The sequence below is a fragment of the Periophthalmus magnuspinnatus genome, chromosome 22 (genome assembly GCF_009829125.3).
Source record: "Periophthalmus magnuspinnatus isolate fPerMag1 chromosome 22, fPerMag1.2.pri, whole genome shotgun sequence".
Lineage (NCBI taxonomy): Eukaryota > Metazoa > Chordata > Actinopteri > Gobiiformes > Gobiidae > Periophthalmus > Periophthalmus magnuspinnatus.
In genome coordinates, this window is record NC_047147.1 from 19,922,700 (window position 1) to 19,946,805 (window position 24,106).

Consider the following 24,106-nt stretch of genomic DNA (forward strand, 5'->3'; position numbering starts at 1 on the left):
GATTTTGGCAGAATGAGTCACTATTTAATGAACAGTTTGTCTTTCACTATCTACCTGTGGACTCTAAAGGGGTTTTGATCTCGAAGGGGGCGTCTTCGTTCCCTCTTCCTGTCTTTAATTTAGTTTCTAAAAAAAAAGAAAAAACTTAACTTAGAATGAGTTACTATTTAATGAACAATTTGTCTTTAACTATCTACCTGTGGACTCTAAGGGGTTTTTGATCTCGGAGGGGGGGCGTCTTCGTTCTCACTTCCTGCCTTTAATTTGGTTTCTAAAAGAGAGAAAAAACTTAACTTAGAAGACTTAGAAAGAGCTCGAAATTCACCCAAAAGCCAGCATTATCCTATTTAGTACTTGATTAAGATCATTTATTTTATTTATTCTTTATTTTATTTATCGCTTATTTATTTTACTTTATTTTATTTTATTTTATTTTTTTTTATTATTTTTTTTAAGTTTTATTTTCAATTCAATTTAATTTTTTCCGATTCCAATTTCAATTCAATTTTTTTTTTTTTTTTTTTTTTTTTCAATTTTCAATTTTAATTTGTATTATTTATTTAATTATTTATTTTATTTTTTAATCTTTTTTTTTTTTTTTTTTTTTTTTTTTCCAATTTCAATTAAATTTTTTATTTTAATTTGTATTAGTTATTTATTTATTTATTTTTAAATTAAAGAAGTATTATTTTATTTTATTTTTTTTAAGTTTTAAAATTATTCTTTATTATAAATATATTCTTTATTATTATTATTATTTAAATTTAACAATCCTGCTAATTATTATTATAATTTAATTCTGTTTATTTCTATTAGTATTATTTAAAAAACAGTTTTAGATAACACCTTTCAACAACTACACTTCACTCAGCCCCAACAGGGCACGAACAAAGATTCAATCAATAATGACTAGACCTGACCAATAGCGACCTAGGCCCAACAATCACTCAATCTCCATCCTAAATAAACATCCAACCAACAACTAACTGACCTGCGCCACGTGCAGCTACCCACACCTAGTCAATGATCAACCAACCACCAGCGCATGCACCTGCAAACGCACACCCAAGTATCAACCCAAATTGACACTCAAACATGCGTCCACAAATACACACACAAATGGCTAGCCAAGGACCAACCAAGCACAAAACTAGCATGAACAACTACACACAACACAAGCCAATAAATTCCAAATCAAGTGCTCACTTAAGGCCACAACCAAACAGTCCCTAAGCCCGAATCACCACCAATTAAGTACCTGCACTTCACTAAGGCCAAATAGGGTGCAGCCATTACAAAGTGCCACCCAGTTTTACTTCACATCCACCTAATAATGCAAAAATGTAAACTACAAAATGCCCAACAATTGTACAACAACAGCTTCACTTCATATCCATTAAGCCTTGCGTTTTCCTTCCAATAGAGTTACATTACAAATACTTTAAACTTTTCCCCAATTTGCATTTCCCAGCTCTCAAAATAAAATCTTAAAGTAACAATTTTTTTTTTTTTTTTTTTTTTTTTAATTTGGGGTCTATCTTCAATCTGTCTTCACACTAATGAGTTAATTACCAGATTAGTTAAGTAATTAAATAATACATTTTTGTTTTGGTTAATAGACCCTACTTTAATGGATAATGTACAATTTTGGAACTCAAAACCTCCTGCAACTCTTAATTTCCACCACTGCATTGTGTTCGTTGGTTGTACAGTGATACAAATTAAGTTGAGCCACGTTATAGGAGAAACCTGGAGACAACTTGAACTTCAAAAAATTTAATTTAATTTAATTTAATTTAATTTAATTTAATTTAATTTAATTTAATTTAATTTAATTTAATTTAATTTTAATTTAATTTAATTTAATTTAATTTAATTTAATTTAATTTAATTTAATTTAATTTAATTTAATTTAATTTAATTTAATTTAATTTAATTTAATTTAATTTAATTTAATTTAATTTAATTTAAATTCCATTTCAATTCAATTCAATTCAATTCAAATCCAATTCCAATTCAATTCAAGTTCAATCCAAATTCAATTCAAATTCAACCCAAATTCAATTCAAATTCAACTCAAACTCAACTTAAATTCAATCTAAATTCAACCCAAATTCAATCCAAATCTAATCTAAATTTAATTTAATTTAATTTAATTTAATTTAATTTAATTTAATTTAATTTAATTTAATTTAATTTAATTTAATTTAATTATTTTTTTTTTTTAATTTTTATTTCTTAATTTATTTATTTATTTTATGAAATTTGTCAAAATGAATAAGTGCCTCAGTTTTGATGAAGAAATGAGTTCTGCTGTAACAAAGTTGTTTTTGTAGTCATAAATTATCCCAGGACAACACAAGGCTCAACCTTTCACAATGAGAAGCAAAACCGTCATCCCACAACCATCAAGCATCCAATAAATGCAAAGCAATATCCTTATTTCAAATACATTGAGCAATTATCCATAAACAACTAACAAATGTAAAACCATAGCTTCATTCCACATGCATTAAACAATTATCCACAAATAACCCAATAAACGCAAAATAATAGCTCTGTTCACATAAATCAAACAATTATCCACCAATATCTAGTAAATGCAAAACATTAGCTCCATTTCACTTAAATAAAACAATGATTCACACAACTAGTAATTGCAAAATATTGGCTTTCTTCCATTTAAGTCAAACAATTATCCACCACTAATCCAATAAAGGCAGAACATTAACATTATTCCACATAAATCAATTATCCAAAAATAACTAGTAAATACAAAACAATAGCTTTATTCTACTTAAATCAAACAATTATTCATGAATAATTCAATAAATGCAAAACATTAGCATCACCTGACATCAATTAAACAATTATCCATACAATTGCCCAATAAATGCAAAATCAATCCTTTACCACATTAATTAAACAATTATCTATACCTTCTATTAACTTCCAATCATAGCAACAGTTTTTTAATTCTCCCGATTAGTCAATTTATTTATGTGAATATCATTTTAAAAGAACCATAACCCATCTGGCCACTACAAGATACAGCCACTAACAAATATCATCCAATAATATATCAGTTAACCATTTAAACTGTCTATTTTGTATCACAATCATCCCAACTTAAGATGGAAGCTGAATCAGGGAGATTTAATGCCATAATTTTAGTGGTCCGTGGCGAACACAAGCATAACAATAAAGCCATAATCAACACAATAGCCAGAGTTAGAAAAACAGCAACAAATGCAGCCACAATATAAATAACATTTCCTTTCAAGATATTTTTTAAGGCATCATACTCTTCTTTTAGATCTTTTAGCATTTTAGCGACATTTGCTGAGTTTGACGGACACAAGTTTTTGGTTATAATTCTAGCTTCGTCTATAATCTCTTTTACCATTTCATTCTTTAATTTCTTAATCATAGTCTCTATTTTTGTTTCTTGTGTGGATTTTGATTCAGAAACTGCTCCAATTGTAAGCGTAACCTTTTTCATAAGAGTGCCAATTTGACTTTTTATCATTTGGACATCAAACAGACTATTTTCACTAGCATTTTGGTATGTCACATTAAGATGCTTGCTATTTTTGACCGTTGTATTTACATTTCTTATTGTATTATTTTCACAAATATTGTCAATATTACGTAGTTCCTTACTACCAAAAGGATATGAGATGCAAACACAGCCAATATTAGAACGAATGGGCTGATTGTACCATGTACACTGTATTTTGGTCTGGGTTACATTATCTTTTTGCTTGGGGATATTGCTAATGAAATCACAAACTTTCGAGTGGACACCGTGTTCCGGCGAATAAGTTGCTATTTCTTGCTCTTTCCTAGTTAAGTCTACCAAGTTAATTCCATCTATTAATGCTTCTGTTTCACAGGGAATATAAATGATGCCAATCTGAATTATTGCCCCTTTATCAACTTTGCAGTAACAAGTAATTTCATGTTCATTCTGAGTAAAATTCATTTGAACAGGTTCGTTTGCTTGAGCTCTTATTATGCTAATAAATATTGTTGCCAGCATTACATATAGTTTTTTTGGGTACCACATTTTTATATAAACTTGATTAAACAGTTTTGTTTTCTTTTTTAGTGTAAAGTTTTAACCACTAAATATTTTTTTTTATAAAACTTGCTTTTTTTCTCTCTTCGTGCTAAGCCATAAACACGGAAATGATTAACTTTGTTTCTAATCACAATTTACCTGATCAAAGTCTAAACTTGCTACTTATTGTTAATTCCTAGTGCTTTTTTTCTCTCTTCGTGCTAAGCCATAAACACGGAAATGATTAAATTTGTTTCTAATTACACTTTACCTGATCTAAGTGTAAACTTGCTATTTATTATTAATTCCTAGTGCTTTTTTTCTCTCTTCGTGCTAAGCCATAAACACGGAAATACTTACTAATTTAAAGTTATAACAATTAATTGCACAGAATGTCCCAAGAGCACATCACATTAATTTAGCATTAAACCAATTGACAGAAATTCTATGAAAAAGGCCTCTGTCGTACCGTCTTTTGGAGCGCTCGTTTTTGCGATGTCTTTCTCAGGCGTTCTGTGGAGGAGAAGGTTCGCCCTTGCGACCAGGACTTAGCATCACGTCAGGGGTCACCAAAACTGTCAGTTTTCCTGGACGGCGAACTAGAAGCAGGAGTCGAGAAGGCCGGGCAGTTTCAAATCAGTCTCTTTATTCAGCAGATGCAGGCATCAATCGAATGAAACACCAACTGTCTCCTGTTTTACATCTCTACTGTGGCTCCTTATATACTAGTTAACACACGTCATAATTCCTCAATAATTAGCTAGAAATGTACAGCACGCAGATTGTTATCTAGGTTCAATGAAGACAAAGTGCACAAAAACAAGCATTTTTAGCTGATCTTTCAAAGTATCATCATATATGGAGGTTCAGGGTACATATACAATCTCATGCCACGTTGGCGCACACGTAAACAGGAGTACAAAGTATGATTTACCATATTACATGGAATAATAATCTCACAGGTCCAACACTGAAAAGCACTTCCTGGATTTCCACCTAATGACATCACGAGTTTTGAGAGCTTTTGACACGCCCCCTTTTTAGTCGACCAATTGATCAGCCTGATACACCTTTAGTCAAACACATAGACTGTGTGAAGAAGTGGACTAAGTGAGTGTGACGTTACCCATAGCGTTCGGCTCCAGTCAAATGAAGCTCATCGAGGCTAGCGGTTATAGCGGCCAATTTGGATTAAACTTCCATATTTGGAATTCTGACCGTGAGTATCATAGCCACCAAAGAGCCGATCCAGAGCGAGGCTGATATAAAGTGAATTGGAGTCATAGTCGATAGAGCCGGGAGCGTGCCCATGCTCACTTTCTATTTGGAACGTAGCATCTAGCATTGTAGCTATGTCCATTTATATATACAGTCTATGGTCGAATTTCTTTAGACGGCTACAACCCCACAGAAAACCATTGCATTTTGTTTTGTTTAACTGTATTCAACCCCCCAAAATGGCTGTGTTTGTCCTGTTGCAAATGTGTTAGCCGAAACGATGATTAGCACCTCGTTTTTACTCAACAATGAACTTGCGTAACTCAAAATTTGGCGGAGCTTTGCGGTCCCCCACTGCACTGACACTTGTCGCCCCCCACGCATTCAAGTATATTTCAAATCCGAAGAACAATAAATGTACTCATAATGCCACGCTAGCATAATGACCTCTCCAAACGCTCGTAGCTCTGTTCTAATCGCTTGCATGTGGCTTGTATTTCCATATTAAGCAGGGAGGTGGTCTGCTCCGTGACTGTTTCTACTATTCAAAAGACAGAAGCTCCTTGTTGTCCTTCTTTCAGCCATCGCGTCCCAGGCCTGAGGGGAAGGGGGGGGCGGGCATGTGGACACTGAATATATCTCCTGCATCGATCGGCCTCCAGAGCTGGTTGCTAATGTCATTACTCCCCCGGTTCGCCATATCAAACCCAATTGTGCAAATCTGCTGGGGCTTGGGAGGGGGCGGTGTTGTGTATTTCTGTTTGGGATATGACACAAATGAATATAAAGTGGAGGCTACGCTAATGGTCCATCGCTGCTGCACTCTGCCCCAGCTAACAAACTGCAAATGAAGTCCTGTAAAAGGGAGGGTTTATTAGCATGCTCCAATCATACTTTCAGTTACTAGAATTGTAAATATCTGTGTTGCAATTTACTACAACTACTACAACTTCTACTATTCTTACTACTACTACTATTGCTAGCAATCATACTTTCAGTTATTAGTATTGTAAATATCTGTCACAACTTACTAATTTACTACTACTACTACTACTACTACTACTACTACTACTACTACTACTACTACTACTACTACTACTACTACTACTACTACTACTACTACTACTACTACTACTACTACTACTACTACTACTACTGGTCCTAGTACTACTCCAGCTACAGCTGTACGATAAACTGCAAGTGAAGTCCTGCAAAATGAGTGGAATCATACTTTCAGTTACTAGAATTGTAAATATCTATTTTGCAGTTTACTACTACTACTAATGCTACTAATACTAACTACTTTTCTTACTGCTACTATTGATAGCAGTCATTCTTTCAGTTACTAGAATTGTAAATATCTGTCACAATTTACTACTATACTATTACTACTACTACTACTACCTACTACTTCTACTACTGCTACCTCTCCTGTTACTTCTCCAGCAGCTGTAAGCTAACAAACTGCAAATAAAATGAATGGAATCATACCTTCAGTTAGTAGAATTGTAAGAATCTATGTTGCAATTTACTACTACTACTACTACTTCTATTATTACTACTCCTGCTACTACTCTAACTATGGCTGTAAACTACAAAACTATAAATGAAGTCCTGTGAAATGAGAGGGTTTATTAGCGCGATAGCAATCATACTTTCAGTTACTAGAATTGTAAATATCTATGTTACAACTTACCATATTTTCCGGAGTATAAGTCGCACCAGCCAAAAATGCAAGTATTTTATTTTATTTTTTAAGCATATATTTTTAACTTTCTGCATGCCCTTATTTGTATTTGTATTTATTCAGTGTGTTTTATGTTGCACTTTATCACCAAAGTAAGTTCCTAGTTTGTGAACTGTGTTCACAGACGATGGCAATAAAAGTCTTCTGATTCTGATCACAACAGCTCTACTTTCATGTTCTCATGCCATCAACTTGCTTTATAATTAGAGCAAGTGGTTTGATGTGAACCGTAGGAGCTCGTTTTACATTAAATCTGTACTAAGAGTCATGTGACACTCACTCTGCTTCTGATTGGATGATCGTCTTTATATGGGCCTATTGATCGGAACATGTTTACTTGATATTTGGGGACACAGTTATGGCTCATGTTTATGGAATTTAAAATCAAAATCTTTAAAACACTGAGGTGCACTTACCAAAGGAACTCTAATGCCCCTTCAGAAGTTAACTCCAAGTCGTGAGAACTAAAATTATAATTATTTATATTCTTTATCATAGTAGGACCTAGGGTTGTCAAATGTTTCAAAAATCAGATTCTAATAGATACGGAAACTAGTATCGAAACTAGATATTGATACTACAACAGGTCACATTTACAGGACAGAAATGAAACTTTCTTGTGGCTTTAGAATGATCTTGAGCTGTATCAGAACAAGTATAAGACACATAGACTAGTATACACCCATGGACCACTATGGAATCTACTGGACGACTGAGGGATTACACAGATATAAGGACGCATGGGAATATAAAAGAAAGTACTACCATATCATCATAGTATTGGAATCAGTATTGAATAGCAAGTATATTTCTTAGTATCGAAATCAAATTGGAAATTTTAGTACTGTGACAACACTAATGGGACCTTTTAAATAATGCATAAATATCCTCTCTCCAGGTGAAGTGACTTGTAGGTACTTCTCTGTTCTGTTTCCAAACATTGCATGTCCTGCATATTTAATACGGTGTAAGTGGCCTGGAGCAGTCACTATTGGCACCGCTTGAATGGAAAGCGTCTGATCAGTGAGTGGTGTTTAATGGTGCTGTGGACCTGAGGGAACCGGGGCAGTGCCAGGAACCATCCCTACTCTGAGGAAGGGCAGTGGGTTCAGGAGCACTGCAGCAGGGTGTACACTGCCCATCACACATTTGGACACACTTATATTTCATGGTTTTCCTTTATTTCCGTGAGTACTTCCAGTGTTTTGAGTGTCACTGAAGCATCACAATTATGAATTAACACACGGTAGTAAACAAAAAAGTGTGACATAATCAACTCTGACAAGGCACAGCTGTGAAGTGAAAACCATTTCAGGAGACTTCATCTGGACGCTCGTTGAGGTTTGCAGAGCTGTCAACAAAGTGCTAATTTGAGAAATTTGACATTATCTGACATTATTTCTAAATTTAATACTTTCAAACCGGGGATGAGACTGCGGACGGGACGAGGGGATGGGACGAGGGGATGGGACGAGGGGATGGGACGAGGGGATGGGACGAGGGGATGGGACGAGGGGATGGGACCAGGGGATGGGACCAGGGGGCGGGACCAGGACGCGGGACCAGGACGCAGGACCAGGGGACGGGGACCAGGGGACGGGGACCAGGGGACGGGGACAAGAGACCAGGGGACAAGGGGACCAGGGGACAAGAGGACCAGGGGACAAGGGGACCAGGGGACAAGGGACCAGGGGACAAGGGACCAGGGGATGGGGACCAGGGATCAGGGACCAGGGATCAGGGACAAGAGACCAGGGAACAAGACCAGGGGACGGGGACGGGGACGGGAACAAAAAAATAATTTATATATTTGAACCATATAAATGATTTTTTTTGTGTGTTTTTTATCCGATAATCAAAACAGGACAGGAAAATTAGTATAGAATGTAAAGTAGAAAATCTAACACAGCTGACGCACCTAAAATGAAACCATAAACATAAACACTTGTACCTCTTGTTTACAATCACACAGTGCTACATCACTACATTGTTAGTACATTAGCCTTGGGCACATATTGTACGAGCCACTATCCAGACTGATAAACCTGCTGCTGGCCATTGTTGTGAATGAAAACAAGTCATCTCCTCCCGCCAACACCCCCGTGGCGTCAGTGCACGTCGCCACGGTAACACCATGCCCGCTGTAATGGAAGTGATTTAAAACCTGATGGACCAAGATGACAAAGCCTGTACTCTGTCATTATAACATATCTCGGCCAGCAGGTCGACCTCGTATGTGATCACGTGTATTTTTATGAAATTTAAAATCAAAATGTTGGATACGGTTCCTTTAATTTTGAGGTTCATATCTGGAGACTTATTTTAACCTGTCGCTCCTTTTCAGTCACCCCCATTCCTCCTCATCTGGCCCCTCCCAGTCGCATAAACATGGCTACTCCTAATGTAAACACTAAAGATAGTCTCACCAAAAGAGGTCTGACATGTACAGCCTGTGCTTTCTCTGTAGGGAGCCATCCGTCTTATTGTATGTCAAATGGACCAAGGGAATTGTTAATGTATTTTAGTCCGGCAATGTCAACCATTTTGAATCCACTAGCTTGTTGAAAATATGCTGTAGTTGCTATGACAACATTGTAGTGTATTCAGTCCATAGCTGTTTTTTATTGTCTTAAAACTTTAAAAACAGAACTGGTTTCATTTGCAGTGGTTCAAAGTTATTCCTCAATTATCTTATGCATTCTGACCATCCTGATTATTCACCACCATGAGTTTATAAGCACTTTTCACAATGTTCAGAGGCCAGAGTGGAATATTGTCATCATGGTAATGCTAACAGCTAGCATGCTGAGCGCGTATTTCCTGATCCTCGGTCTAGTAAAGGCTTTATAAGTAGTTGCAGACAGTACAAAGCGGACTTTTTGACCTCAAGAGCTGCTTATATATCATATCTGTACTGGGGCAAGACACATTTTCCTGCATAGAAAAATCGGGTACAGAGCCTTTTAATATTGTGAAAGATTTAATATTGTTGCCTTATGGAGCCCTACATTTTCAGAAATCATAAATTCTAATTTGACCTTGACCAAGTCCTGGTTGAATCTTTTAAAGAGTGGTATTACTTTTTTGAGCTTTCTCCCATGTTATAACATTGTTCCCTCATAAAAAAAACATGCGTGAAGAGCTTTTAAATGTCATCCATGCATGTTTAAGTAATCTAGTGATCTCTCCCGGGCCTTATTTGAACCCTCCTTATGGGTAGCTGCGAGATTGTGTCCCATACTCCGCCCACAAGCCTACATCACCCATGCTCCCACACAACAATTCTCTATAAATATACAAAAGCGTGATACAAAACTACACAACAACTTTCATTAGCGGGATGCACGCCAATCGTTATTTGATGGTGCTGTGAAAGGGGAGTGATTTAGCGCAGAGAGCCAAGGAGAGGGTAAAAAACAAGTGAAAGTGAAGTGAAACTTATTAAACGTGTTAATATGTTGTTTTTGGTGAATATAGCATTTTCAGAACCTCCTCTTTTGTTTTATTTACTGTATGAAGCATCACTGGTATTATTATTATTGAAAGGGTAAACATGGTATTCAAACAGCAAACTTTCTGCAGTACTAGCCAAGACCAAATGATCTTGAATAAATTAACCACCTATACACCATACTGCACCTGCTGTTGCATTATAATCACATCATTTCAAATATAATTTCCGTCATTTCCAGTTAAATTTTGTGCGGTCCTGCCCACATCCATGAGCTCTTAAATAAATTAACCACTTATCCGCCATATTGTATCTGCAGTTGTATTATAATTAAATGATTTATGTTCATTAACTCGTGTAGTCGCCATTGCGGCTCTCACTAGCAGCTGTGCCGTTACACTAGTCATTTTCATAAACCTCGCGGGTGACTTTAGCTTGTTAGCAGCCGCTCGCATAAACAAACCAGGCTAATGTCGCTAATGTCGCTAATGGATGGATCAGAACACATCGCCGCTACAAATCTGCTCCACAATCCCGTTTCATCTTTCAGGTTCTGCGGAGGTCATAAAACAAGTGCGCCCCTCCCCCCTCCTTCCTACCGGGGTCCAGTTTAATGCACCCAATTACTTAGGCCTCCCAGTGCCGCTGTATTACGTCAGCCTTGGCAAGTCGTATATTTTTAGCCGCCCTCCCCTCTTCCCTTTTAGCGGATTGAGTTACCACCTTGTCGCAGAAAGGACTCATTGAGCGGCTATGCTAGCAGGGCACGTCCAATCACAACATACAAAGTGAATGTGTAATCAAGGCCACAGGAAGTCTGGTCTGGGAAGTGGGCGGGGCGTGTGGCCGGACAGAGTTGGCAAGGGCAATGCTACATGAAGTAATATTGGCACTTGAGGGTACTGCCAGGTTGTTCCTGGATTGGAAAACAACATCCTTTGAAATGTGAGACGGTTAAGATTTGACACGGTTTGCCAAACTAAATGACTTTTTCAATTGTAAATTCATTGTCTCTTTTACTTCAGAAACAGTTCAAATGATACATAGGAGGAACTTTGATAAAGCGACACATGTGTGTGGATATTACTCTTGACTTTTAGAAGTTTTTGATGCAATACAGTTTCCCCTACAATATTACAATGAGGTCTAGAATTGTACTTGGTTACAGTTTTCTAGCTAGCATAGCCACATAACGCCCCAATCCAGCTGGAGTTTGATACTTCCGAATCTGAACTGTTCCCTCTCTGTGACCTCGAGACGCAAAAGCCCATTATCACTGCTTGCGGTTTTAATGTCAAAATATTCTCTTTATTTATTAATCATGCAATATTATGGAAAAAGGTGCACTATGTAAATGCACTGGTGGAGGGTACATCACACGTGTTTTTGGAGATGTTATTGCTTTGTCTAGAATGTCCCACTGTATGGCATTAATCCACGGAGACCAGCCAGGCCGAGTTACAAATCAGATCTGTGTAGCAGCGACCTAGCTCAGAGTAAAGATATTTTTTTCCCAGGTATGTCTAAGGAATCAAAATATAATGTGGATAAAATTTAGATGTGTTGAATGCCGTACTATGAAACTAGCAAGACAAATTAATCAATCACCAATCGCCATGGAGACAGGCAGCCACCAGAAAAGTGACACCGTGCCCCTTTAAAAATATCACTTCACTCCTGAATTGGAACAAAAACAAAAAAAAACCCTCTTGTAACTGTTCTTTTTGCTTTCTTTCTAGTAGCAGTGTCTCTAACCCTTTACCTCGGACTCCATCTTGAACGCAGCTGGGTGATCAGAGCGGCGCATTGACAGCCAGACCCCATGCGGCTATAACCCCCGCCCCCTCCGCCCCTCTTCCCCCGTAAACGAAAGCTAACAATGTTTCCTTTCCAATGTTTACCCCTGCACTAAACACACTCACGGCTAACAGCTATACAAACAGCTCTTCCCATTCACACTCCACAATAGCATTAGCATGTGGACGCTAGCAGACACTCAGCTAATCACTCAAGTCTTTTCCCTCGACTCATTCTGTCACAGCGGTGTAGTTTCCTCTCGGGCTTAATCCTATTCATGAAGTCTGTGGCGGTCGAGACACATGGGACCGGGCCGAGGTGAAGGTCAGCCCGCAAAAAACGCTGGTTGCCATGGTGGCGCTTGATTGACAGATGGGAGGGGTTACGGGTGGATAGCCGCAAAGATGGACGTTAAATGCATGGTTGAAGGGCGTGGGGTTCTCCAAGTAATGATGTCATCTCCAATTAGACCTGCCTAGTGACCATTTTGCTGTTAATGTCTCAAACGAACTGTGTAACATTTAGATTTTAAATTGCATAAACTTGACTTATCTGTGTCCACATATATGAGGTAGACATGTTCAAATCAAAGAGGCTATAACTTGTATCCCATTTATTCCTTATTGCAAAAACATTGGACATGATGACCAACTTATTTGTTATAATTTAGTGTTTTGGTTCAAAGATGATTAGCCAAGTGAGAAAGCAGATGAGCCTCACATAAGTCTCTCTTTGCGTTGCCAGTTTCAGTGTTTAAATCTACTTGTTTTAAACCTAAAATGACTCTGATCTGAATGGTCACTACCTAAACCCAGCACCTGAATCATGAATCAGTGCTAGTGCAGCCTCTGGAGCTCAGTGAGTGAATTCTGGAGGTTCTGAGCTTTCACATGAGGCCTGTCCGTAAACTGAGAATGAGAAGAAGCGTATATGTTTCCTTTATCTGCAGGTTATGACTCTGATAACACAGGTTCAGTTGTGCTTTTTTTAAGAGTGCAGGCTACATACAGTTCCTTTAAGACAATGAGATTTCTGATTTTGAATACTTATCATAGTAATTTAGTTTTAAAATGTTCAGGTGATTAAGACAAAACTGCGATATTCTGTCTACTATAAACTGTACAAGCATAACAATTCTAAAGGGCATAGGGAAAGCCAGTTTGCATTTTAACTTGACTTGGAGACTGTGCAAATAGTCGCCAAAAAGTCAAACATTGTTAGTAGAAACATGTATGTGTGATTTCTGATAAGTCTTAGTAACCCAAAATGCTTTTAGTAACCCAGCTGCTGCTTTTAAAATGTCTTAAATTAAATAGTTTTCAAATTGTCTTTATATTAGAACCAGTGTAAGAGCTTTTGTTATTGTTGTATGTGTAATTATATTCTATTATAAGGGTGCAGGCTAGACTAGTTTATTAGCGTTGTGGTGTTCAAATTGATGTTGAGTCTCTGGGCTTTTCTTTTGTGTTAGAATTTAGTTTTTGTCTTTATGTGCCATCACTATTGCTACTTTTCATTATAAAAGGATGACAAATTGACTTCATCATGTCGAATTGTCCCGCCTGGTGTTGTTCCTAAAAATGCAACATAAGCCAATAATTCTCACTTTGATTATGCCACGTGTATCCCGTAGGATTGTGGCTAAGGTTAACGTGACTCATCAAACCCCATTTTAAAGCTCCCCATCCCACAAAAGGTAAACGTTTTTATGAGTGTGTGTGAGTCATGGGCATAGTCAGGAGACGGTTAGAGGAGGAAGAGGAGGAGGAGGAGGAGGAGAGAGGGGCTGCAGATACTACTGCTGCGTATGCCCAGTAAATGACTTCTGCACAGACTGATGACATCACTTAAAAGGGACCGAATCATGGAAGGATTAAAGCTGTTGTAGTGTCGTGTGGGTAAATGAAGGTGGCGGTCGTCATAAATAAGCCTTGTTTTTGTATTTTGTTGTGAATGTGTGTCTGTATTAATACAGATAATATTGTTCTCAAACATTTTACATCTAGTGCCAGCTGAGAAAATATTTTTAAACCAGAAATAACCCAAAGACAGACCAATACACTGTTTAACACTACAATACGTAACTTTTTAGACAAAATAGCCAAATGTAATTTTAAGCTTGTTTTGTCATGTTGGTTGTGTTTATTGCACTGAAATACTGTGAGTGGCATTTCATCTACACAAACCTTATTTGGCCTGGAGGAACAAATAAGTTTCCATGGAAATGTTGTTCCTTTGGCTGTAACCTTCCACGTGCTTACATAAATGTTCTGAAGTTTGGTTTTAACTTTCTATTTCCATGGAATCATGCAGGTGATGTGCCTTTCCAGAAAGTCACATACTGTACTGTGAGGATGATACTTGCTCTTGCTTTAGTCTTTTTCTAGCTGCTTTACAATTTCGTGCATTATTAAATACTCAGTTAGTTTCATTCGGTGAGGTATTTTTATTTTGCACCGAGACAGACAGATTGGCAGCCACATCTGTCAGCCGTACAGTCAAGTGTCTTGCCCAAGGACATTGTGGAAACACCAAGGATTGAACTACCCACTTTGATAAACTTGTCATCAGTTAGTCCAGTTCAAGTTAGTCTGCTATATGCTCTCTGTATCAAATTAGAATGTTTTTAATTGTCCCAGAATCAGAAAGTTTGCAGTTCGTATGTTAGTTGTCGTTAGCATTACTGTAAAGGCAAAACTCTACTCTGATCTCTGAAAGCTGTGAATTGTTGAATAATTAGTATGCACAGAATGCATAAGGTAACTGGGGAATAACTTTGGTCCACTGCAAACCGTTTAATATGATCTTGTCTTGTTTGTCACATTTTTAAGGCGGTAGAAGTCAGGTACAGCACCTTTAACTCTTTGCCTTGACATTATTGCATTCCAATCCCATAGCCCCATTGAGTTCAGGTGGATTCTGGAGCACTGGACCTGCCTCTTTACGTGACAGTTCTCGAGTCTCCTGCTCCATTCCTATTGTACCGATCCCATCTGAGCTTGGGACTGGGAGTGGTGAGGCGTCTGGGGATGGTTTAGGGTGGCCTTTAGTGTGGCCTGGGTGCATTATGGAAGAGCCCAAGAGACAAAGGGAGACAGTGAAACGTGATACCCTGCAATGTCACATAGGCATGCACGTCTTTCACACGTTCATCAGCTCCGCCCACGCGCTCTGACTGCCACCTTGCACGCAGGTCAAATATCGGTATCGGTCTGGAAGTTTACCTAGTTTGTATCTACAGTTCCTGGTCCTTTTTTTGTGCAGAGTTTATTCACAAAAAACATTGATTTGGTGTTTAGTTCCACTTGAAATGCCAAGATTTTGTCAACATAGCAGTGGACCCCAGAAATAATAGTTATTGCTACAGTAATAATTAATGGTGATTGATGTTTCTTGTTTTTGTTTTTTTTTTAAGTTTGTCATATTTTTGAAAATGTATCTAGTTTCCAAAAGGTTTAAAGCAGACCTGTTATGGAAAATGTACTTTTTAGAGCTTTTAACCATGTTATAGTTGTTTCTTTTCCATTTACTCTCTTGAAGTTGCGTTCTACTTATTTCTCCAAATCCAAGGGGGCGTCAGCTGCACAGCTTTGTTGTCATGATGTTTAAAGCAACCTCAGCTCCCATTGGACACCATTTTTTCTTTCATTAAGTCGTTTTAGATGAATATTGAGATTTAAAATTTCCAAATTCTAACATAATGATCCACAAGTGTCATAGATTATAACTATACAGCAGACACAAGCACAATATGTCTTCTTTAAAAAGTACTATGTTGGCAAGTTATAGCAACCACATGGGACCACTTTAACTCAAAAACTGTTGTGCTGCCACGAGTATACTAGCCCGTCATATCTGCAGCCAAAATACCTTTGTTGTCTTTGATGCCACCTGAAAACTCACCGTATATCATCATATCTAACCCTATTGTCCTGATGCGTTGCAGATGTAAAGAAGGACTGGTCGGATCACGCCTTGTGGTGGGAGAAGAAGAAAACATGGCTGCTGAAGACCCACTGGACCCTGGATAAGTACGGGATCCAGGCGGACGCGCGTCTGCTCTTCACCCCCCAGCACAAGCTCCTCCGCCTGCAGCTGCCCAACATGAAGCACATGAAGGTCAAAGTCAACTTCTCTGACCGTGTCTTCAAGGCCGTGTCCGACATCTGCAAGACCTTCAGTGAGTAGTGCCGCAGAGTTATGGCTTTGTTCTGGACCAAATGTTCGGTTATAGACTGAGTGAGGTGATGTAACAGCCAGAGCTTTGAGAGGCAGGGCTGTGTTCTGCAAGCAGATCGACAGTAATTTATTTAACTTTTGGCAGTATTTTAATGGGCAGTAAGCTTTATTAGCCAGGGCAATAAGTTGTGTGAAATGTGGGTGTTGGAGCAGAATAGCAGTCACATCTGTCAGTCTGCCCCAAGACAGCTGTGGCTTTAGAAGTAGCTTAACAATCACCATGTGTGACTGAGTGACTGAGTAATGGGCTACTATAAAGTGCTTTGACAGGTTCAATATATAAATTTGCTCTGACCTCCCCACCTTCAAAAAATAACTCAAAACTCACCTGTTCAAAATTGCTTTTAATGTTTGATTTTATGTTGTAAATTTTGTAATATTTTAATCTTGTATGTATTGTGAAGCGACTTTGAGTATCTTGAAAAGCGCAATATAAATAACATGTATTATTATTTTATTATTATAATATAATTCCATGTTTTATAGTCTTTTCACTTTGTTGTAGCATGGGGATCCTTTACAGAGATAGCATTACAGTATCTACTTTTAGTCATAGTTTAGTTTTAACAGAAATGTATGTGATTTTAGGGGAGCTGTACTGATTTTGAGAGACTTTGACAAGCCTGTAAAGTGCATGACATTATTATTATTATTATTTTAAACAGTTTGCAGTGGTCCAAAGTGATTCCTCACTCACCACGCATTCTGAGCATCCTAATTATTCACCACAATGAGTTTATAAGTGCTTTTCGTAACTTTCAGTGACTAGAGAAATCAATCCTTTGACCTTTGGGTTGGAGGACCACTGCTGTAACCACTGAGCCACTGTCGCCCCTGTATGTGACAATTCCCTCACAATTTGGCTAGATTGCTAGAGTGGCAGATCTGTAAAATTGCATGATTCAGAGAACTAGTAGTTAGATCTGTAACTTTAGTTTGTTGGTCCACCTCTGTCAAGCCCTGTAAACCGGCGCTTCAATATATGGGTCATTGGTCTTAGTTTCAGCACAGATTCATATTTTGTGCGTGTATTTTATGTAGTCAGGTTGTCAGCCAGAAGCTTTCTTTGAGCAGACTTGTGCTCAGTCCATCAGAAGGGGGCGCTGCTCTAATAGACATTTTCCATTAGTCCATACTTTGCTCTTGGCGTTGCCTTTGCAGACCTGGGACTTTTTTTAGTACCCGTTTCCGCTTCGGGCCAAAGTGAGACAAGCACATCGTAAAACCATACAAGAGATGTTTGTGGGAATCTAAATTGCTACACAGTTTGTAGAGCAGGAAAATATACAGGATATATACAAGAACTAATTATCAAAAATGGTTGTACATATCAAGCTCAAAAATATCACCCGAGCTTATTGGCCAGTGACTGCTCTGGATTCTGAACTGCATCAACCATGAAAATTAAAAAAAACTGTTTGTCGGTCTGTAGAATGGACACTTTTATACATTTTTTATTTCTTGACACATTTGATCAGAGTGAAGCTGAAGTCGTCCACTGTTCTATTTTAGGCGAAGTTGTAGAACAGTAAACAACGGCGTCCTCCCTGTGACCTGTGCATTCTCCCAGTACAAATGCACTGTTTGTTATACAGCCCTGAGCCCTGTGTGCCTACTGACTCCATGACCACTCTCCCGCAGGCACGTCCTTCAGCCCCACTTCTGTTTGGTCAACACGCCTTATCTGTCTGTAGCAGGTTTCAAAAGAAGACACGTACTGCTTTTAGTTTTACGCCTGGACTATTTAGGAAGTGGTAATAATGCCGTTTTGGACTAACGTTAATGGATTGCAGTCCATGTGTTCTTACTGTATGTTAGCCATTTAGACACTAGACTATTTCAAGACTTTTAGTTGACAAAAATATCAACTTTTTGTCTTTGTTTTAGTCAAGAAACATGTGTGATTTTTAAAACAGCTGTACCCGATTTTACGGTCTTAAAAACTTGAAAAACAAAACTAGTTGCAGAGGTCCAAAGTTTTTCCTCATTTACCTTATGCATTATTCACCACGATGAGTTTATAAGTGCTTTTCACAACTTTCAGAGGACAGAGCGAAGTTTTGCCTTCACGGTAATGCTAATAACAACTAACATGCTAACAGCTCACTTCCTGATTATTGGACAAAACTAAAAATGTGTTATAGTTAGATGCAGACGGTGTACAGCAGATTTATTTTGGCCTCAAGAGCTGCTTATACAATATATCTGTACAGGGGCAAGACCATTTTTGCTCAAGTACATGGGAAGAAATTGGGTACAGTGCATTTTAATCATAGTTTTAGTGATTATTATTATTTTATATTTATGTAACAACATCGCCGGAAGAGCAGCTCGGGACCTCAATCCGCTATGCACCCCCATCTCAAAGCCACTAACCTCCCCCTTGCCCACGATCTGTATCTCACCATCTTCAAAGAAAACGTCTTCACTCTAAAACTTGAATTGAATTTGTCTTTTGCTTTATAGCTTTATATTTAGTTTTCGTCAGGAAAAATATGACCTTGATGAAAACTAACTACACGCTGAAATGAGCGCTGACTGAACAGTGACACCCGGCCCCACACTGTCCAATGAGAGATGCCGCAAACGTTTGACCCCGATGACCCCTGAGTGACACGCCCGCCTTCCCTGACCCCGTGACCTCTTGGCCTTTTCCCTTCCACTCCCTCAGTTATAAGTTACAGGTTGGGAGTAGTCTACCTGTAAACCCTTTTTATCAAATGAGGTCACAACACACCTGCGTGTTATTGCTAACCTGTTCCTACGTAGATTGCATTCACAGGACAGACATGAATCTTTCCTGAACAGCTTTGAAACGACCTTGAGCTGTGTCAGAACAAGTATAAGACACACAGACTAGTATACACCCATGGACCACTGTGGAACCTACTGGACGACTGAAAGATAAAAGAAAGTACTACGATTTAATATTGAAAATCACATTCTATTGTCTAAAGAGTGTTTCATTACATTATCAAAATCAAGTTTGAAAGGTTAGTTTCGTGACGACCCTTTATAGCATACTATAATCTATTTTTCAAATGCTGAGTTGGCAGACATGTGCTTATATGTTACAAACCATGTGACCGGCTCTATAGGCTCCAGTCATGCTCAGGATTTCATTACATTCTCGCATGAAGAAAGCAGAACAAGCTAGAAAATATGTCTATCATTAGTTTCAGTCTGATCTGGAAGTTTGATTTAAATCATCAACTCTGAAATAATAATAAAAGCTTATGTAATAATGTTTTTTTGCTGTGTGACAGTTCCCACACTGTTGGCCTTCATTACTAACAGGGGAGTTCTGCAAAAAGACTAATTCAGTGATCTAATCTGGTTCTGTTTCGTCCCTCCTGACAAGTGTTGTTTCAAACTCAATTTCAATACTAGGGAATACACTCGTTACTATATTGATTACGATACCACAATGATGATATAAAAACAATAGACAATAGAAAGTGAAGTTCAACATTAAATCATAGTGTGTTCTTTTGTATTTCCGTGTGTCCTTATATCTGTGTAATGCTTCTTATACTTGTTCTGATACAGAGATCAAGATCATTCTAAAGCTACTCAGGAAAGGTTCATTTCTGTCCTGTGAATGTGACTTTTTTAGTATCAGTACCTGCTCAAATGATTATCTAGATAAGATAATAGTTGTAGTATTGATTAGTATCTGATTTTTGATACTTTTAACAAACCTACTCCTAATGAATGATTCCCTTCCTGGTTGTCATCGGGGTGAAGATCATCCAGGCTTCATAGAACCATAGTTGCATTTATAACTCATTTGTTGATCCACCTCTGTCGTGCTTTGAGTGATTGACAGGCAGATTGAACTTACCACAGTCAAGTGTGAGCTCACAGATGTAGCGGGTAATTTAATATAAATCTATATAAATGTATTTTTCTGTATTTTAAACAGGGCATCCATGAAAACGAGAGTCTGAGTGCTCTCATTGGGTGCTCCCTGTATGAATTATATATATATATATATATATATATATATATATATATATATATATATATATATATATATATATATATATATATATATATATATATATATATATATATATATATATATATATAAACAAACTGAAATTGTCATACAGGACACTAAGAAAATGTAGACAGTTTTTGACCCATTACCCACACTATCGTTAGTAGCTGCATTTGATTCACAGCACATGACTTGTAGCTCACCATGTTACACAGTGGTGCATATAAAATCTTCAACAGTCCAGTTAAAGTCCAGTAGAACGCTCCCTCCCTCTGTCCCTCTCCCAGGCTCCAGGCAGCTGTGGAAGGCTCACATTCCAGCCCAGACAGGGTCCATCTGCTGGGCCTGATACAGCCACAGCCTCCTGGTCCTGTAGTGGACTGTGGTGTGTACTGCACTTGCACTAGGACCATGCAATTACTCACATGTCAATTCAGATTATTATTATTGCTCTAATCGATTAAAAAATGACTCATGGGAGGCTCATTCTGGTTTCTGATTGGATAATCGTCTTGAAAGCAGAAACACCAAATTATAACATACATGGCATATAATGTTGTGTAATTTTTTTTATGTAATTAACAGCTGTAATGCTGATTTATTCTTATCAGTAAAAGCTATGGGACAAGTAGGGATATGGAATTTTTGAGCTGATACTGATATCGGTTATTTGGTCTGCTGCTGTGGTCAAACAAATTTGTTAAAGTAACAATCACAAATTAACTTCTCACTTTTGTAAACATAACAAAATGTATTTTACTGGCATATACAATTATTTGTGATATGGCTGTGTAAACATACAGCGATTTAACTCTTCTGTTTCCTTTTTGACTGTTTTTTTCCATTAATCTGTTCAAAAAGAGCACATGGAGAATGGGACACCACTAAAATATATCTGTACTGATACCAATACTGAAACTGATGTATTGCCCATCCCTAGAGACAAGTAGGTGGAGAACACTCAACCAGAAAAGCTCCATAATGTACTTTTAATTGAAAACAATGATTATAATGCATTTAACAGTTTGTGTGTGTGCTGTTTGGTGCAAGCTTTCCTCCTGATGAAGCCCTGTTTGTCCTGACTAACCCATGACTGAACTATGGGCTAATAACAGTCAGGCACAGTCACTTTAGGCGTATGTGTTTTCCCTAAATATTCTTAAACTGTGTGGGAACAGACAGCAGTGCAGTACACCAGAAAACCCAAACCCAGTGGTCAAGCTGGTGTCTCTTAAAGGCCAACTGTATAACTTAAAAAAAATCAAAAATGGACTAAATTAAAGGCATGTTTTAATATTTTTTATGTATTACAATGAAAAACAGAGAAATGCGTTCTTACTGTGAGCTCGCTTTCATCTCCACAAACCTGACTTTTATTTACTCCACCTGCATATTCCTTTGTCTCATAACACTCCTCAGCGTGGCATAAAATGTACCTATCTCATCGACTTTATATTCAAGTGGAATGAGGGAGTGTGACGTCACCTATAGCGTTTCACTCCACGTTCGCAGTTATAGCGGCTGATTTGGAGCCAAGACCCATATTTTGAAATGCGTGCATGTGTATCATAGCAACCAAAGAGCCAATCAGGAGCGACGGTGTTGAAGGTAATGCCTCATTCTCACCCGCACCACTGGTTTGGTGGACAGTGGGCCCTTAGCAACACTGTCAGACAAACCTGTTGCTAACGCTACCGGGAGCGACATTGAGGAAAACGGGCAGCTGATCGCTCTGTTATTATTGTTCATATCTTGTTTTATGGACTAAAAATTGTGAAATTAAAAAACCCAGGATCATGTAGAGTGGGTTAAACCAAAATGATGAGTCCGAGAGCACCAGGTACAAAGCGAGCATTCACTATTTTTCAGTAGAAAGCGATTAAAAGCTGAATCGTGCCCATACCCACTTCCAGTTTGGAACGCGTCCATTTATATACAGGGATAATGTTGAAAAGTATGATTTTAACTTTCTAGTTTGGGGTTTCAGACATAAGGATTCGCAATTTGAATGATTTGGCATCGTAATAGTAATAACGCAGTTCAAATGAAAATATTATTTCTTTTGAATGGGGAAAGGTCCTCACAAAATCCTTCAAATCAAGAAGGAATCATTTGCCTGAAACTTATGACTTTTCCATGGAGTAACTGTGCACATTTTAGAGTTAGCAGTAGCAGTAGCAGTACACAAAGTTGAAGTACTAGAAGCAGTAATTGCAATAGTACTTCACCTAACGTATATGTAGTAACAGTAGTACACACAAACTATTTGGATCAGTTTTGGATCAGTAGTAGTCTGACGTAGTAGCAGTAACACAAACATCTTGACCCATCACTTCAAACTCATAATAACATGAACAAGTGCTTTTGTTGGGATCCTTGTGAGTTCAAATATGCGCTGGAGGGACAGTGTCAAAACATGAGGCCCCTGGAGACTCACTACACGGCCGCTGCGTTTTATTGCGAAAATAGGACTGTTATCGCTGTATTTTTTGCAGTGATTTATATATTTGGTAGACGGGACCTTCGCCGCAGAGGCAGTGTTTTATTTTATGTTTTTAATTTATTTTCATATATTCAGTCCGCAAACTCATTGTCGGAGCGTCCTTTCTCCTACTGTGAACCAGCACATCTGACCTTCTAACCGCAGATACGCTTAAACGCCAAGTCAGAGCTGCCAATGAAAATAGTTCAGCCGAGCGCTTGACAAGAATTGATGTATTTTTATGTCCAAAATCTTCTGGAATTTAGAGCACATGTGAAAAAGAGTGCTAGAAGTTCACTGTGGTTGCATAACGCTACATTTGGTGATGGGGATGGGCCAAAGCCACTGTGCAGATATTCCACCATTGACACTGGAGCCAACTGCATGCATGTCTATGGACGAATGTTTAGCAGCTACCATGGTGACAGATGCACACATTAGCAAACATAGCTTGATCATTTTTGAAATGTGGGCCTGTCATCCTAACAAATTTTGAAGCGTGAAATTTTGCTTTTTTCGATAAATGAAAATATTGAAACTACTTAATTTCTCTGTCACAGTAAAGCAGGACTATCCCAGTGAAGCGTTTTAAATAGAAAGGATCATTGAAAGACCTGAGCTCCAACAAATAAATACCAGAATGAACTAATAATTAACAAAAGAACACATTTTCAGGAGCCTGTGATGAATAGGAGAGCTCATGATCCCGTTTAGATGTTTGATTTTCAACAAAAAGATGAGAGTGACTGACTGAAAAAACTGTAATACTATTTGAGAGGGACTTTTTAACAGCACAAACCGCCTCACGTGTTCTAGTTCCAACTAAGTCAGCTCTTTTTGCTCATATTGTGTTAAAACAAAGCTCAGGTTAAAGTATAACTTGAGTAACAGAGCTTAACAGAGCTGTGCCTCTAGTTAGCTTCACGGAATGTTGACGACATCAGCTGCAAAGTATCAATTGGTTCATAATTAGTTTTAATGTCTGAACATATTTAAAGGGGACGTACTTTGTAACATTGGCTTTATTAAGTTATTAACCTTGTAATTACAGTGTTCCATCGTCATAAACCTTCTCAAAGTCAAAGTATTTTAAGTGATTCCAGCAT

At 37.9% G+C, this 24,106-nt stretch overlaps 1 protein-coding gene across 2 annotated transcripts in view; it reads left to right on the forward strand.

Annotated features, from left to right (window-relative positions):
• The window catches only part of fermt2 (FERM domain containing kindlin 2), an 80,399-nt gene that overhangs the window by 25,275 nt on the left and 31,018 nt on the right, over positions 1-24,106 (forward strand). For both annotated transcript variants that reach the window (XM_033988096.2, XM_055230982.1), the window contains exon 3: positions 16,223-16,456. In XM_033988096.2, the coding sequence (XP_033843987.1) occupies positions 16,223-16,456 (234 nt within the window). The remainder of the gene's footprint in view (positions 1-16,222; positions 16,457-24,106) is intronic.